Raw genomic sequence first — 17,498 nt, 5'->3', positions numbered from 1 at the left:
TTAAAATGCTTGAGAGAGAAATATCAAGAAAACTAGGAGCACAACTTTGGGTTTTCTAAGCATTCTTTTCTGCAGAACTTTCCAGATACTTCACTTTTTCTAAGGTTCTGTGAGATGCCTGGGCTCCTCCCACTAATTTGGTGCCCTCTCCTACTCAAAGGCATCAGACACAAGAACACACAGAGAGGAGGACCCAAGAGAATACTATCTCATGTTGCCAAGCTAGGAAGTAGAATAGGTCTCTTGCCTCCAAATATAGCTTTATAAATACTTATTTGTTTGACAAACACGAAGCACAAAGTCTATAGAGGTTATGGTGTCATGCATTGAGGGAAAGGGGAGTAAAGGGAGGGAGATGTAATATGAAGCCGGGGTCCCTGTCCCCAGAGCTGTAGTCTCTAGAGGGAGAGGCGGGTACATAATGTATTGAGCAGCCAATTAACGGAAGGCAATGAAGTAAGTATGGTGGTGAAGACCACTAGCCAGCCTCAAGATTCCTAAAACAGTGCGGCTGTCTTGGGCAGGTAGCAGCTAAGTCAGTGCTGCTATGTTGGACAGGTGACAGCTAAGGGAATGTGACTCTCTGACATATAGGCCTGCCAGGACATCTGACCAACAGTAGTAAGGAAGGTAAGCACTGCTATGAAAACCATTCTAAGGAACTGTGATTTCTTTGCAAGTGGATGCTGAGAGAGTATGTGTTGTTACTGTTCTTAATCAAAGGCATCGAGGAAAATATTCAATCAAGTGGCTAATAAAAACAGTTCCAAGTTGCAAAATAACAAAGCTATAGTTTGAGACAGAACACTTCCTGTGGATTTTCTTACAAGTGGGTCCTTCCAAGAAATCAAACTCTTTGAAGTAATAATATTATAACATTTTAAAAACTACTTCATTACACAATCTTGAAAGATACACAAGACAAAGAGTGTCAAATGCTCAGTCTGGCCAAGACAGGCAAGGAGTGCTACAAAAGGAGGAAATAACTGATTCGAACTTTTTAAAGAAAATCGTTCAACACACCTAACAACACTCAAGGCTAGAGCTATATTTATTGGTATACTTTAGTGACATGGCAATATTTAAACTAGCTATTTTAATTTGATCTTCTCAGAATGAACACATAAAAGTGCTTGAATGCAGTCAAACACATAGCTGAAAATTTGCAGGGGGATAAGCAGGAAAGAGTGCTGATGAGTTTTTTGTTTTTTGTTGTTTTTTTTTTTGAAGAAATAGTTCTTATCACTTTTGATTTTAGACATACAGGGATCAGAAGCTAAACTTGTTCTGATTTGTATATAAAGTCTACACTAACCCACTAAGCTGGTCTTTGAATTCCAAGTCCAAAAAGACAGCAAACTGACAAGAGCTTTCAATCCAGAGCTCTGAAGAACAACAACAGAACATAAAACTTATTTACTATGTAATAACCCACAAAATAAGAAAAAGTACTTAATAATTATGGTATACATGAACTTGACTTTCTTGTTTCCATTTTTTCTACACTATTTGCCAAGTATCTACTTTTCTTTTGGCATTTTGTTCAATGGGATAAATCCTGGTTACTTAATATTCTTCCTACAAATCCAATACCGGGCTAAAAAGTGAAATGGTTACTGTTGGACCTCTGAATTTAAAATCTCAAGTTTGTGCTTGAGAACCTTGTCTCTCAAGGTGTAAAATGGTTTAGAACATGTCAGTCTTGGAGGGAAACAGGACCGCTCATAGAAAGTCATCATCATGATAACACAGTGTTCATTAAGTCCCATTTGCCAGTTCTACGCTGAACTCTTACTTAAATTAACTCAATTAGTTTTACAGTAAGTCGAGGTAAGTACAGTTTTTTGTTCCCGTTTTATAGCAAAGGAAATTAATGAATACAAAGGTTAAATAACACGCCTGGTGTTACTTAAGCATGATTGGGACTTGTCCCTGTGTGGTCTGATTCTAGAGCTCATGCTCTTAACCACAATGCTAGGATATAGCAGGATCTCAGAGAAGCACATCTTGGATCAAGTGCTGAAACTCTCCATAATACATGCCATTTGCCACCTGAGTGGTTGGGTAGCCCTGGCAAATGTGGTTGATTTTCATCTGCAGATGGTGGTGTAGGTCTTCCCTACAATTCCAGAGAATTAGTGCCATAGGTTAAGTAGGTCATAGGTTCTTCAAGATTAAAATGATGAGACTGAATTAGGTAATTCTACAAAGTTCCCCTCTGCCCAAACGTGTTATGACTCAATAATTTTGTACAGTACAAACTCTAACAGCACGTAAAACCATAGGAAAAGATGAAGTTCTTTGCAAGAAAATGGAAAATGATCCCTTCACCTTCATGTAGTATTATCTTTTAATTAAATGTATAACTATTTTTGCTCCACAGTTTTTAACTTTTACCTTGAAATTACTGAAAACACAAACCTCAAGAGAGAGAAAGTAATGATTCTTTGAACAGGAGTTAATACTTTGTGGTAAATCAACTGAGTGGAAGGCAGCCACGCAAAATTACTTACCCAGCCTATGGGGGGAAGCAGGTGATGCATATGAGAAAAAAAGGTAGAATACAAAAATGCATTATGCTCAGTAACAACCCCATAGGGGTGCCTGAGTGGCTCAGTCAGTGTCTGTCTTCCGTTCTGGTCATGATCCCTGGGTCCTGGGATGGAGCCCTGCATCTGGCTCCCTGCTCAGCAGGAAGCCTGCTTCTCCCTCTCCCACCCCCTGCTTGTGTTCCCTCTCTCTCTGTCAAAAAATAAATGAATAAATAACATCACTTAAAAAAGAAATAAAAAAATAAACGATGTAGATATACTGACAAAGACCAGACCCAAACAAGGAAAAGCAAAACCACTGAGGCTTCAGAGCAGTGAAATCCTTAGCCATTGCTTGTTTTCCTTCACTGTTATTCCCCTCTTTAAACAAATGTAGCAAGTGTGTAGAAGTTCATCTCAAGGAAGCAGGCGTTCCCTTGGGAGGTGGTAGAGAGAGGTTGAAAATGCCAAGGGAAAGACAAAGTCACCTGTAGCAGTGAGCCCCCCAGAGCCCCAGCAGCAGCAGCAGGATGAGCGCCACCACGCAGACGGCCACCACGGTGACTTGCCGCTGCCTCCCCTGGCCAGCGTGGCGCAGTTCCCATCTCAAGTCTCGGTGCTGACAGCGCTCCCCGACGTAGCCGAAGACACAGCTGTAACAACACACAAACAGAGGTCAGCGCTAAGCCCTGGCCAAAAACGCTTATGTATTTTTAGATTCCATATCCTGCTGTCTTTCAACCTCTGCATTTCCAGACTCAGCTCTTTGGAAGCATATGGAAAATCCATCAGGGGTCAGCTGAAAGCACTCTGATTTACAAGTTAATGCAGCATGGACTTCCCCCTTTGGTCTGTTTGCCCTGGGATTGATGAGGAATTATTTGCATCCCGCCTTTATAAGGCATTGCAGAACATTGATTAAAGATCAGCTTCTGTTAGGCTAAAATCCTGAGGAGCTACCTTTAAGACCAACACAAAGCAACTCTGCCCTAAGAGCCAAGAGAGTTTTTGAACAAATGTTTGGCCAGACTGCAGAGAGTATAGGTCAAAGGAAGGAAGAATTTGAAGGCAGAGTCCCTCACTTGCGACCAGGCTTGTAAAGGAGTATGCAGTCTCTGAACAGGAAGGACAGCCACATCAGCCAAGGAAACCCTTTTCTTTAGGGAAAAAAAAAAAAAAAAAAAAAAAAAAAAATCACCACTGGCCCAAGGGAAAAGGTCTCAGTGGCGACCCATGAATGTTTGAATACTTCCTTCAAAGGAGAAAAAACTAAATGGAAGAAAAGGGGCTTTCATGGTGTTTCATGAGCGAAACCATAACTAGCATCACCAGCCACCACCATGCGCTGTGACCGCATAGATAAAAGTAAATGAAACAATGCTGCCATCTACTGGGAACATATACTTCCAGAAATTATGGGAGCTCGGGTACAATTGCATTCTATTACTCTTCACAGGAGCATAAACTTCAAAAATACCCTCTTAAGTATTTTGAGCTGCTCACTTGTTAGGAATTTCCTCCCAGTTCAGCCCTGGCTCGACCTCTATCCGCACCTCATTGCAAAAGGTCCCGGAGGAATGAATGCCCAGGGAATGGATACAGGTCCCCACAGTGGGAAGAGACAGTAAGGGAAAAAGCATGAGATAAAGCTGCAGAAGATCTCAGTCCTAGTCCCAGTTCTACCTTGAGTTGGTCATAAGAGCACTGGAAAGTCACTTTAGGAGAGAAGAAGAAACTAGCGTTTGTTAAGCATTCTTTGTATCCAACTCTGTGTTAGGCATTTTTACCCATTTTCCTTTCAGTAGCAGATTCCCATTTTACAGATGAGAAAAGTAAGGCTCAAAGGAGTTAAGTAATTTGTACCAGGTCATACAGCTGATGAATGGCAACGATTTGGTTGGTTGGTTGGTTCGTTGGTTGGTTGAATATAGCTGACACACAATGTTATATCAGTTTCAGGAGTACAATATAACAGTGTGACAAGTTTATGCATTCTGCTCTGCTCACAACAAGTGTAGCTGCCATCTGTCCCCACATATCACTATTACAGTATCACTGACGCTACCCCTTATGCTATGCCTTTTATTCCTGTGACTTATTCATTCCATAACTAAAAGACTGTATCTCCTACTCCCATTCACCCATTCCACCCGCCCCCCTTCCCACCCATCAGTTTGTTTTCTGTATTTACAGGTCTGATTCTGCCTCTTTTTTGTTTATTCATTTTTTAAGATTCCATATAGGAGTGAAATTATATGGTATTTGTCCGTCTCAGTCTGACTTATTTCACTTAGCATAATACATTCTAGGTCCATCCATGTTGTCTCAAATGGCACATCTCATCCTTTTTTTGTAGCTGCACAATATTCCAACACACACATACACACACACACACACACACACACACACACACATCTTCCTTATCAATTCACGTATCAATGGACACTTCAGTTATTTCTATACTGATGCTATTGTAAATAATTCTGCAATAGACACAGAGGTGTACCTATCTTTTTGAATTAGTGTTTTCCTTTTCTTTGGGTAAATACCCAATAGAATTACTGGATCATATGGTATTTATATTTTTAACTTTTTGAGGAAATTCCATACAGTTTTCCACAGTGGCTATACCAATTTATCTTTCCACCAACAGTGTGTGAGGGCTCCTTTTTCTCCACATCCTTTCCAATACTTGCTATTTTTTGTCTTTTTGCTCTTAGCCAGTGAATGGCAGGTTTGATCCAAATGGTTTTCTGATTTCAAAGCCTGTGTTCTTTCTACTACATCGGGCTACTTCCAAAAAGGGTTTTAAGCTCTAAGCACCTCTGAAAAGCTATTCTTCTAGAACACATCATGAAAGAGATGACAGGATCTGAGTGTAGGAAGTATAAAAGGACCATCAAGTTATTCCAGGCTTTTCTGGATACTGCTTTAATTCTAGCATCTTTGGTTATAGTCATTTATTATCAATGCCTAGCAGCCACTTGTAACCTGTTGGATATTAATCTCAGAGACTTTAGGGTCTCGAGGAATATGTCAGTCACATGTGCAAGAGTCCTGGGGAGCAAAAGTAAGCTGTAGTATCAGGGTCTCTCTGAGCCATACATGGCCCAAACCAGTCAGCCAGCATTTCACATAGATGGGTCCTCCCTGCTAGTTCTTTGGGTTATCAACTACTTCGGTTAAACCAAGCAAAAGATTTCTGGGTTTATTTATTCCGATAAATTATTCAAATCTGAGTTTAGTTGGTCAAATAATTTCAAGAAATTCTGAAGGAAGGTCAACAAGACTCCACATTGCGGTGTGCTGTGATCAAGAACTGAGGGCTAGAGTATATAACATTTCTCAGACTGATTTGGCCACACAACTCTTTTCTCATGCAACCTTTCACAGCACTGGTGTTGGGGCCGCTTGGCCTCAAGAAGACCTGGCCAGAAGTGTGTGGGCTGGTTCAAAGCCAAACCAGAATGAATAAGGATCTCCTGCTAGCTCAGGAGGTTTGGTCTTCTGAGAATGTCAGGGCCAGGGAACCTTTGAGGAAGATGTGGGGCATGGGGACTTCAGTTCTCACATTCTCTGCACCCCAGACAGCCAGGGGATCTCTGTATTGGGGGGGGGGGGGCTTCCAATGCCTTCAAGCAAAGAAAGAAGAGCAGCCCTTTATAAACCTTCTCACAGTATTGAGAGCACTCTGCAGAATGATACCGATCAAGTGTTTCTAATAAAAGTTAGAGCTGGTGAGCATTCCTAGAGATGCGTCACGATAGAATTTTAAAAATACAAGGTGAAGTCATTGAGGCAAAAGGAGGAAAGCATTGGATGTCTGATTAAACCACATTTTTATTAAATGTAAAATTCAAAAACAAAGTTATGACCTAGACTAATGGGACCTCTGGTGATATTTTAAATATTGCTTTTTATTAAAGATCCTTAAATATGAGTGTTATCTCTAGTTTAATTGTCATTTTGTAGCAACTCATGTTTAAAACATTATCAGGGAATAAGATATTTTCATCAGGATTTAATGACAGAAAGAAAAGCAGTGTACTAAAGAGTTCATAAATCATTTAATGAATCGATGTTATCAGGTCAAGTGAAAATAATCTACTAAATGCAATTCATAATAATTGTGAAGTACCCTTCACACTATTGTAATGTCTCTTATAATCTAAAGTTTAAGTATCATAGATAAAAACAAATCACAATCTAATAAAGTAGGACATTTATCTTCATAATTTCATTATTTTGGATAATAAGGAACCATGAACATGAAAAAAATTGATTCTTATTATCAAAATCAAGGACAACTATTGTGAAGATTGGATTTATCTTAGGGTGGGAAATTACAGCATGCAAATATAAACATGAGGGTAGAATTCTATGAGATTTAAGTCAGTTTCACTAACAGTCATGAGCATTTTTCATCACTTTTGTCTGGCTGACATGATTTATAATGCAAGGCCATTCACTTTGTCACAGAATACAACTTGTTCTTCTAACAATTTAGACTATGTTTCTGCTGATTATTATTCATAAAATAATAAAAGCCTTTAAGCTTATAGCTTCTATTCATGAGGATCAGAATATTTTATCACTTCTTCCTCAGGCAGAAGAAATTATCAGTGAGTCAGTAGTCTAGCCACAGGGGACGCATTTATTCTTCAGGACCTACCAGTTCCCTCTGATTGACTTGAAAACATGAAATCCACTAAAAGTAAAATTTGATGCAGAACTAGATATTGCTTCCAGGGAAGTGTTTTCTGAGTAAGGATGGTGGGAGGACCTACAATTTCAGGTCACCTTCAAATCTACTTTTCAGTTGACGGTGCCCACTGTGAAACTGTCATGGGGACAAAAAAGGAACAAACAGAAGCAGGGGCCACTTCCAGCAATTGTTACTAAGCAACAGAAGTGTAAACAGCAACTATTAGAAACTGAAGAAAAATAATTTTTTTCCAGTTTCAAAAGTTGAGGGTAAGAAGTCCAACGTGTATATATAACCTTTTTGTAAATTCAGAAACATATTGTGGGTGTTGTCCACACATGCGGCAGGAAATAAATCCAAGTTTCAAGGAATTCTTTCACAAACCTAAGTTTTCAGCCATAACGAGAGGTTTCAGTCCCAGACTGTACCAGTAGCAACACCAAGTTAAGTAAGAGGGAAAATCGCCAATTCTTTAAATGTTTATTTATATATGCAAGGAGGGTGCAGTATGTACACACACACACACACAAACACACACAATTTATATACGTGTGTTTATATGTTTTTCCCTAGCAAAAACCCAATTATAGAAAAAATCTCCTTGATATGAATTTTATAAATTACCTAAAAGTTATGGACTTCAGTCCCATATCTCTGTGCTGTCACAAAGACAGCTTGACTTACTTGCATGCGTATCTGTCAACTGCTTCAATGTACATACACACACCATTATGGAGGCAGTAGCCGTCATAGGATGAGGGGCATTCCCGGAAACCATTTCTCACAGAATGGTGGCCGTCCTCCATGAGATGAGAAGGGGGAGTAGAGTCTACAAGAATCAAAGACATTACTTTCACGTTCTGAAACGATTAGGTCTTCCAGGGATCAATATTCAGAACTAGTCTCTGTGAACAATTTGTGATCTAGTATCTTTTAGTGACAAGAACTCAGAAGCAACTCCAGTTTTTATTTTCCTAACCAGACTTCACGTCATTCACCATGAAGCCAGCCATTCTTTCTTCAGTTTCAGTATTATCTGACAGAGAGCATATTGGAGGCAAGCGAGGAAACAGTCAATTCTAAATGACTGCATGAATCCCAAGTCACTGGTCTTTTACCAGTGACTAGTCACTTACCCCCTCTATCCTGGAAGCCTCAAAAATTTCTCCCACACAATGCTTTCTTCTAAAAATGATGTAAATATCAGAGGAGCCCTCAAAGACCAGACTGGTAAGTCTGACAGAATAGAAACTTTACCGTAACAGAGAGAATGTCAAAATGGCGAAGTCCCTTTTATTTTATTTTACTTTTTTAAAAGATTTTATTTATTTATTTGACAGACAGAGATCACAAATAGGCAGAGCATCTGGCAGAGAGAGAGGGGGAAGCAGGCTCCCCGCTTAGCAGGGAACCTAATGTGGGACTCAATCCCAGTATCCTGAGACCATGACCCAAGCTGAAGGCAAAGGCTTAACCCACTGAGCCACCCAGGCATCCCGTGAAGTCCCTTTTATTGAATGGTTGTCTTCTCTTTAAAAGGAAATCATTAGGGTGTGTAGCTGACTATATAAATATTAGCAGTCTCTCAATACCTTTAAGAAGAGCAAATTATCTGAGAAAAATAATGTGTTAAAAAAAAGAGACCCAAGTAAGTCCTGAAATTTCCTTTCTTAAGATGTTTTGTGCTTGCAAAGCAGAGACAGGTAAATTTCTGGGAGTGGTGGTGAAAGAGACCCCGATCCTGGTTTCTAGGGTTGAGGTGAAGCCAGCTCCCCTTCTAGGGTACAGGTTGTGAGAAGATACTGCCATTTGGGGAGAGCCTCAAGAAAGCAGAAGTTGACCATTAACATTTAAAAAAAAAAAAAAGAGCTGAAGTTCTAATTCAGATCAAGAAATACTAATGTTTTAAGGTAATATTTGAAAAGCTTCAAAAGTGATTCAAAATGCTAAGGGTCCAGACATCTTTCCTGACCTGACTTGACCTGCAAAGTTTTTCCAGCAGCCCCAGAAATCAATATCACAAATTAAGACATTGGTCTCATAGTTACAGAGAACCACCTGCATTCCCACCTTTTGAATAGTAAGTAATAAGAAAGGAATTTCTTCCAGATGTTATTAAATTAAGAAAACTTGGACTACTTCACATTCCCAAGCTCAGCATCCCCCTAATCAGGAACGTAAACTCACCAGCGTGGTTGAATCGAATAATTTCTAGACTCTTCAGAGCAAATACATTGGGGTATAGAATTTTCCAGAATTAAGTCCCTTCCTTGGCCCTGGACCACCCACCAACCTACCAGTGCATATCCGCCCAGGTTCAGACAGGCTGCCAGCACACGTGCAGGTGTAGTTTCCCTCTGTATTTGTACAGGTGGCATTTTCCCCACAGGTGTGCCTGCCCAATTGGCATTCGTTAATATCTGCCAGAAACAAGGGAGTAGGGAAGAGAAAAGTGAGGTTCAGAGGAGGACAAAGGTTTATACTACTGGAAAAGCCAACATAGTGGGAAGGGAGCAGCTTCAACCTCTCCCTTGCTGCACACTCTCAGACCCTCTGTATTTTTTTATTAAAAAATTATATTATGAATGATGGACACAAGGATGAAGTGGGTCCCTCAGCTGCCTGCCCATTCAGGTGTTCTAAACTCCTGAAATAAGGCTGAATGCTTTCTCAGTGCTCGGGAGGAAAGGAGACATCCCAACATGCCTTTCAGTGGGAAGGTTGGAGATTGGTAAACCAGCTCTAGGCAAACATTTAGAAAATAAGATCCTGAAGATTCATTCTTAACTTTTGCCAATAGACATCCAGTCATTGATAGACATTTAGAGCATTTCTGCTTTTTTTCTGCACAAACATAAATTAAGTCAATCCTTTCTTTCCCAAATATTACTATTTTCTTTCTCAATTAACACCAGCCTAACATTTAAATCTTTCTTCTCCTCAATTTTACATTACTATAAGACAGCCTCCCCACATTCCCTGCATACCATCTCTCCCCCCACTCCACTCCTAAACAGGGGCGCCAGATTAACATCCTAAAGCACATCTCCCATCACTGCACCCCTTGACTCAAACGCTCTCTTGCCCAGAGCTGAGCTGCCCAATATGGTAGCCATCACCGTCTGTATGTACATATGTGTGGGTGTGTGAGCACCTGAACTGCAACTGGTCTACAATGACATATGCTGTAAGTGTAAAACACTTAGCAGATTTTGAAGACTTAGTACTAAAATAAGAAAGAATGTAAAATATGGTATAGTGCAAAAAAAGTGAATTTTGGATCACTGAAAAAAAATAAAATTTTAAAAAAAATCTCAATGATTTTTATATTGGTTACATATTAAAATGTTAATATCTTGGATATGTTGGGTTTAATAAAATAAAAATTAATTTCACCTATTTCTTTGTACTTTTTGTAATGGAGCTATTTGAAAATTTAAAATTATATAGGTAACATATATTATAGTTCTATTAGATAGGGTTGGTCTAGAGAAATAAAACCCTAATGACCCTCAACTTCTAGTCTTCTACATATGTAATCCAACCCACCTGTTATGAACTGAATTGTATCTCCCCCCCAAATCTCTAACCCCCAGCGTGACTATATTTAGAGTTGGGGCCTTCAAGGAAGTAATTAAAGTTAAATGAGGTCATAAGAGTGAGGCCCTAATCCAATAGGATTGAAGTTCTTATAAGGAAAGGAAAAGACACCAGGTCCCCCATCCCCAAACCACAGCAGAAAGGCCGTCTAGTTCACATACTCTATACTTAGTGCTCATGTAGGCTATTCTCTATACCCCAAATAGACCTGTCATATGTTCATACCTGGAATGCTCCCCATTCCTTCTCATTTCTGCCTAATGAAAATTTCCTCATGCTCCAACATCCATCCACAGTGATCCTTCCTTCATGAAGTTTTCTTAATATCTCAAACAGATATTCTTCCAGTTGGGAACTTTCACTGTAGTTTTTACTTCTCTCATAATGCATACCCCCCTTCACCACTTATCACAGCTCCCTGTCTTTCAGGTCCTGCTCTTCTCGAAAGCAAGCACTACCTTCATCATTCTGCTCTTCCTCACACTTCCGGACACTATGTCTCTGCACTGATAGTTGCCAAATAAATATTTGTCACATTGGACTGCTATCCCAAATGACTCAAATTGAGTCCTTTTTTTTCCATTTACTTCCTACTATAATTTCTATGAAATCTCTATAATCTCTTTATTTCTGTAATCTCTCTCTATAATTTCTATAATCTCTGTGAACCTTGAGAGACAGAGCTTTTCCAAGAACTAAGAACAAAGGTATACTCTTGGTCAAGAAACACAACCACTGCTAAGAATAAGAATAACTTGTTATTTTTATGTGTCATTTATTATGTTCCAAGCACAATGTAAAGCACTCTATCTACATAAATCTGGAAGGAGGAAGGAAAGAAGGAGGGAGGGAGAGTGAGGCAGAGATAGCAGGGGAGGAAGAGGGGAAGGAACACAGAGAGGGAGAAAGAGAGAGAGAGAGAACAGGAATCAGCCCATTCTTCCCTGCGGCCTGAGGACTCCTTGCCCCCAGGCAGGCTGCGCCATGATACCCTGTTGCGCTTTCACTGCTGGAAGGAAATAGGTTAGTAATACAGAATCTGGAGTTTAATGAGTTTAAACATCCAAAAGGCATACCTTCTTTCCTCTTCAAAGTAAATTAAATATAAAGCCTGCTTGTCTAAATTATCTATGAGCCTGATTAATTAGAGCAGTGGCATTTTCTTGACTGACAGCCAACTACGTGCTTAAAAGACTATTTACAAATGACTGTGGACTCCCCAAAACTAATCTGATAAAGGTCTGATTTAAACCAGCCAGCTCCAAAAAAACTTGGTAGTTGTGACTGATGGTTCATATTTAACCTCGGCATGTGGGGAAATCATTTCAGTTTCTTATCAGGTCATCTGCCCCTCACCGTGTTCACTCATCAGAAAAGATCTGCGTGTTTTCAGAAGGCAAAGAAAATACTGTTAGAGACATGTGAGAGCCCTGTTAAACTCCAGGTAAGCACTTCATGGGTTTAGGGTGGCTTCAGACAGGTCCCTACCTGTGGGGCGCTGCTATGTTCCTGACACCTGGCATGGTATGAGACAGCCATTAAGTGAGCTCCCAACCGAGAAGCTACACCCAGACCTTGGCAGAGGATGGTGATTATGAAAGACATCTTAATCACTCCTTCCTTGTATCAGAATGTCAGTGGCTTGCATCTCCCATCTACTGACACTCATCCAGAGCTGTCCCGTGAGCCCTTTCACAGAACCACTCCCCCCTTTCCTTTATGCCCAGAGCAGGGACTTCCAACAAGCCTCCCTCAGCTCTGCAGTTCACCGCGGCTCACCTGCAAAATCCAGGGATAACGAAAATGCTGTACTACTTCCCGCCATGATGGCTCGAGGTGTGGAGTATTAATGGGCACTGGCATCACTCAACTCCAGAGAAAGAATGAGAAAGGCAGAGGGACCCACAACCTCTACAGCATCTTGAAGCTGACTAGTCCCATCCTAGCACAAGTGCACAAACTTGACTGTTCATCCAGAATCGACCTTATGTCTGTTTGAACAGCTCATGTAACTTCTCTTCGAGCGTTAACATGGGTAGCACTTATATTATACCCTGTCTTTTCTCAACCCACCACACCCACAACATTTCCCTATCCTCTGAGGCCTGCCTCTGGCCTTCTCCCTTGGCACACATGCTCTCTTACCAAGACAGTGAATCCCATCGCCTTGGTAGCCTTCTGAGCACCGGCAGACATAGCCACCTTCAGTATTGACGCACTGAGAGGAGGTGGGAGGGCAAACAGTAATGCCCGTCTCACATTCATCTATATCTGCGGGTAAAACGATTGACTAGTGAAATATGTAGACAATCCTGGCATTAAATGAGAATCATGGGAAAAACAGAAGTATAAGCATTCACACAACCAATCACTCAACCGCTTTCAGATACTGTTTGCAAATGTAATGCAAACTCTGTAGCTTGGTCTTAAAGTTCACGTTCAAACCAATTTTTACAGATTGTTTAGATGTCTGCTTAGCTAAGTGTATGTAAATAAATCACATTGGGCCAGGGTTGCAGATGATAAAAACCGAGATTCTTACAGTAATCACTAACTTAAAATTTCAAGGCACTCAATATAATATAGAAACCTATCCAGCACAACCAATTTATTCAACTTGAACTTAAGACCTCAGCTTTTAGGGGGGGAAATTTGTGTTCTTATTGTAACTGGTGAATTTATAAATTTGACTCAAGCTCAAATTCATGCTTCTAAAACTAATTATGAAATTTTCTCCTTAATATCAACTGCATATATCATGTAATTATAATATAACAACATACTATATGTTTCATATTTTCTAGATATGCTGTTCATTATCATTTTAGCTAATATCAACTAATTTATTCAATCCTGATGATTACGTAAATCCTCTGGAGATTTTGAATCAGTATTATCTGAAAGAATGTTTCTGGTTCCCTATTTTCCAGATACATGTATTGGCCTTTGCTCTTACCAAAACATACTTTTCCATCCCCAGTAAATCCTGCCAAGCATTGACATGTAGCATTTTCTCCCTCGGAAACACACTGAGCCTGTGAACTGCATCCCACAGGACCACAGTCATCAGCGTCTGCAAAGAGCAAGAATCCCATCAGATTATTTGCAGGCCTTAGAGGAAAAATGGGCTTGAATGTTTTGGGTTCTACAGAACATTCTAGCACTTCCTTCCTGAGTTCTGGGACAGGTTAACCTCTAAAGAGAAACAATTAGTTGACCTCTAAACTATATCTATATTAAAGGGTCCATAAGCTATATGCTCCCATTTATATGCTTTCAGTAAATCTTTAGTCTTAAAGATCTATTGGTATTCAAAGAGCCTTGCGTGAACTTGTTTATAATTTTTTAAAAAGCATTTGCAAACTTGAACTATAAAATTTCTAGGAGTAAATAGGCTCAAATATCAAAAGTTTTATTGTTTGAGAATTCTCAAACATTCTCAAACATTCTCAACCATTAGGACATACAATAGGGGTCAATATGGGGTCTTATGCCCCCAGAAGACACAGACTAATATTTAACAAGTAGATCTGGGTACCAAAATGGCAGAGATATAATAAATAAGAACTTATTACAATCATACAAGATGCAATAAAAAGATTTATTGTCAATTTACTAAAATTATGTCTCATATATGAGAATATGTATGACACAATGTATGGTTATTGTCAAGATTTATGCAGCGACTTGCAAACCTCAAGGCACTTTTACAAAGTCATGAACCATATAAACTAAACGCTGTAAATGGATCGTTTCATTTCATACTCCATTGAAATGCAAATGCCCCGGGGGACAGAGCTGTATGTTGAGCCATAAACACGAGCAAATTTTTTTTTTCTTTTGACTGCTTATGTATATAATCATTCTCCAAATGCCGCAGTTGGAGTTGGGGGGATCTGACCTACCACAGCAGGATATAAACTATCATCTCTCTATTCACTGGTAAGTTTGCTTACCTGAATACAGAAGAGGTAAAAGAAGTTCTCTAAACTTGCCCATAAATTAAAGAAAGTTAGATGATCACAGGAGGATTCAGGTCCCATGTAAATGCACACATTAGGTCATTGTATTTGATTTGCTTGGCTATTTGAGTGAGATTTCTCATGAGGAAACACTTGCCCTTCATTCTTGCTTGGTCATCTCCTGTCACTCATGACTCTTCAAGATGGATAAGTTCAGACTAAATCAATTATCCATTTGATTTGGCATTTATTTGGAAGACTAGCTCTCAAGTCACTAGGCTGCTCAGTATATGGTGGACAAGATCCAATTACCCAAGACATTTTAAATCACTTGCAGAATTGCCTTAAATTAGAATATAATTCAGGATTTATTTGGTAACTTGCAAACCCCAAGGCAGCTTTTGCATAATGAAAAGCACTGGATATGATGTTGGGGGTTAGGGGATGGGCTAGAGCCAAAGTTCTTTTTGACACAAGCTGGCTCTGGAAGGAATAAGTGCCTGGGCTTCACATCCCTCTTCTGCAAAATACAGGTGACATTTTTTGTCCAGTCTACTTCAAATGATAATTGTAAGGACTGAGGAAAAAATGATTTTAAAAAAACTGAGAATAATAAATTTTATACATATGTAAATAAGGATGATAAAGAAGAAGAGTATTATGACAGTCTGAATTAGAATTAGCCTTATGACATTAGAAAAAGAATCCAGGGCCTATTAGTTAAACTACTAAAATTAATTTTTTAAAAAGTACCTATCACACACCAGATCCTAATATGAGCCAAAAATACAGTGATGGAGAATACAGACAGGGCCTCTGCTGTCCTGTACGATTAGTTATTGAAGTACAAGTGTGATACCCACTATCAACAAACACCACCAGGTTCTCATTTTTTGTTTTTTGTTTTTTAAAGATTTTATTTATTTATTTGACAGACAGAGATCACAAGTAGGCAGAGAGGCAGGCAGAGAGGAGGAAGCAGGCTCCCCGCTGAGCAGAGAGCCTGATGCGGGGCTCGATCCTAGGACCCTGGGATCATGACCTGAGCCGAAGGCAGAGGCCTTAAACCACTGAGCCACCCAAGCGCCCCACAACACCAGGTTCTAAGGGAGATGAAATAACTCTCATCTCACCCACTTAGGAGACTAGAAAAAGCTTTCTAAGTGGGATCTGAAGCTGAGATCTGAAGGATACATAGGACTTGGATGGGTGAAGAAAGAGTGCTGTGGGCTAGGAACACAGCATCTGTCTGTTATAGGCAAGGCCCGTGTGACTGAAGCCGGCCAGAGAAAGTCGAGGACAAAAAGGCCCACACAGAGGCTGGTGAAGTGTGTAAGGACTAGTTCAGCTAGCACCCAACAGGCCATGTTCAGAATTTTACATTTATTCATGAACTTAGAAAAACTCATTATTTTAGTAAACTTGACAAGGAAATCTTTTTATGATTGAATTTCTTTGCCTTGTTGTAGACAGATCTACTTGCTACGTAGCAGTCTGTATGTCTTTGGGGAATAAGAATATATTGATCCTAACCTAAAATCTATTCTAGAGTTTTCAAACTCGTTTTTAGCATAGATACTTTGTTTAAATCAAGTCTCACTACAAAATACAAATATGACCCCTTAGCCTACCACCACTAGAACTAAAACTTTATAGACTAAGACAAACTAGAACACAATTCAGATATGGAAAGAGGAGGCAGTTCTCACAAAGGCAGTCATTTCCATCTATTTTGCACAAGGTATAGTCTAGTCTCAGGTAAGAAGCCAAATACAGCCTTTAATACAGTATGTGTTTTCCATACTCATCACTCCCCTATCCCACCGATGTGCCTAATTAACTATCTCTCATTACCTTGGTCTTTGAGTCTGCCAAACATTAGTCTTTCAAAACACGCTCTGTGAACATTTAGGGATTCTTAGCAACTTTGAAATGTTTCTCAATACTGTTAATATTTATTTATATTGTTTTATCCCATCATTTATTTTTCTCAACTTCAGACTATGACCTTGGAGAACAGGTCTGTATTTAGCTCATCATCGTATCCCTAGGGTTTAGCACAGCATGTAGCAAATAAATAATCACTAAATGAGTAATATTCCTAATGTGCTAGTGTTTTCTAGGCTTTTTCTTGATATGAACTAATTATTTGGTCATAATTTTCAAATCTTTGGTAAAGTCATTATCTCAATATATCTCAGTCTCAGTTTTCAGATCTGTAAAGTGATGGATTGTGGTCAGAATCAAATTAGAGGGGTGCCTGTGTGGTTCAGTCAGTTAAGCTTCCGACTCTTGATTTTGGCTCAGGTCATGATCTTGGGGTTGTAAGATCAGGCTCTGTGCTCAGCAGGGAGTCTGCTTGAGGTTCTCTCTCCTCTCCCTCTGCCACTCCCCAAACCCCTCTCAAATATATAAAGAAATCTTTTTTTTTTAAATTAATTTAGAGGGAAAGTACTTAGTAAACTCTAAAGCTCCATACAAATTGTAATTACCAAAAATATCCACCTCTGTGTATCTGTGTATTTTATCTTATTGATAAGTTCTTTTTTTTTTTTTTTTTTTTTTTGAGACAGAAGGTAGAGGGACCAAGAGAGAGGGAGAGAGAATCTTAAGCAGGCTCCACACCCAGTGGGAAGCCTGATGCAGGGCTCAACTTCACAACCCTGAGATCATGACCTTAGCTGAAATCAAGAGTTGGAC

General features: G+C 39.6%; 1 protein-coding gene across 3 annotated transcripts in view; it reads right to left on the bottom strand.

Moving 5' to 3' along the window:
* Positions 1-17,498, bottom strand: part of EGF (epidermal growth factor) — a 108,599-nt gene that overhangs the window by 6,947 nt on the left and 84,154 nt on the right. For all 3 annotated transcript variants that reach the window (XM_047718212.1, XM_047718213.1, XM_047718214.1), the window contains 5 exons: positions 13,793-13,909; positions 12,982-13,107; positions 9,534-9,656; positions 7,921-8,065; positions 3,020-3,184 (listed from right to left, as the gene is read on the bottom strand). In XM_047718212.1, the coding sequence (XP_047574168.1) occupies positions 3,020-3,184; positions 7,921-8,065; positions 9,534-9,656; positions 12,982-13,107; positions 13,793-13,909 (676 nt within the window). The remainder of the gene's footprint in view (positions 1-3,019; positions 3,185-7,920; positions 8,066-9,533; positions 9,657-12,981; positions 13,108-13,792; positions 13,910-17,498) is intronic.

The sequence above is a fragment of the Lutra lutra genome, chromosome 2, assembly GCF_902655055.1.
Source record: "Lutra lutra chromosome 2, mLutLut1.2, whole genome shotgun sequence".
Classification (NCBI taxonomy): domain Eukaryota; kingdom Metazoa; phylum Chordata; class Mammalia; order Carnivora; family Mustelidae; genus Lutra; species Lutra lutra.
This window is presented reverse-complemented; position numbering and strand designations above follow the sequence as displayed.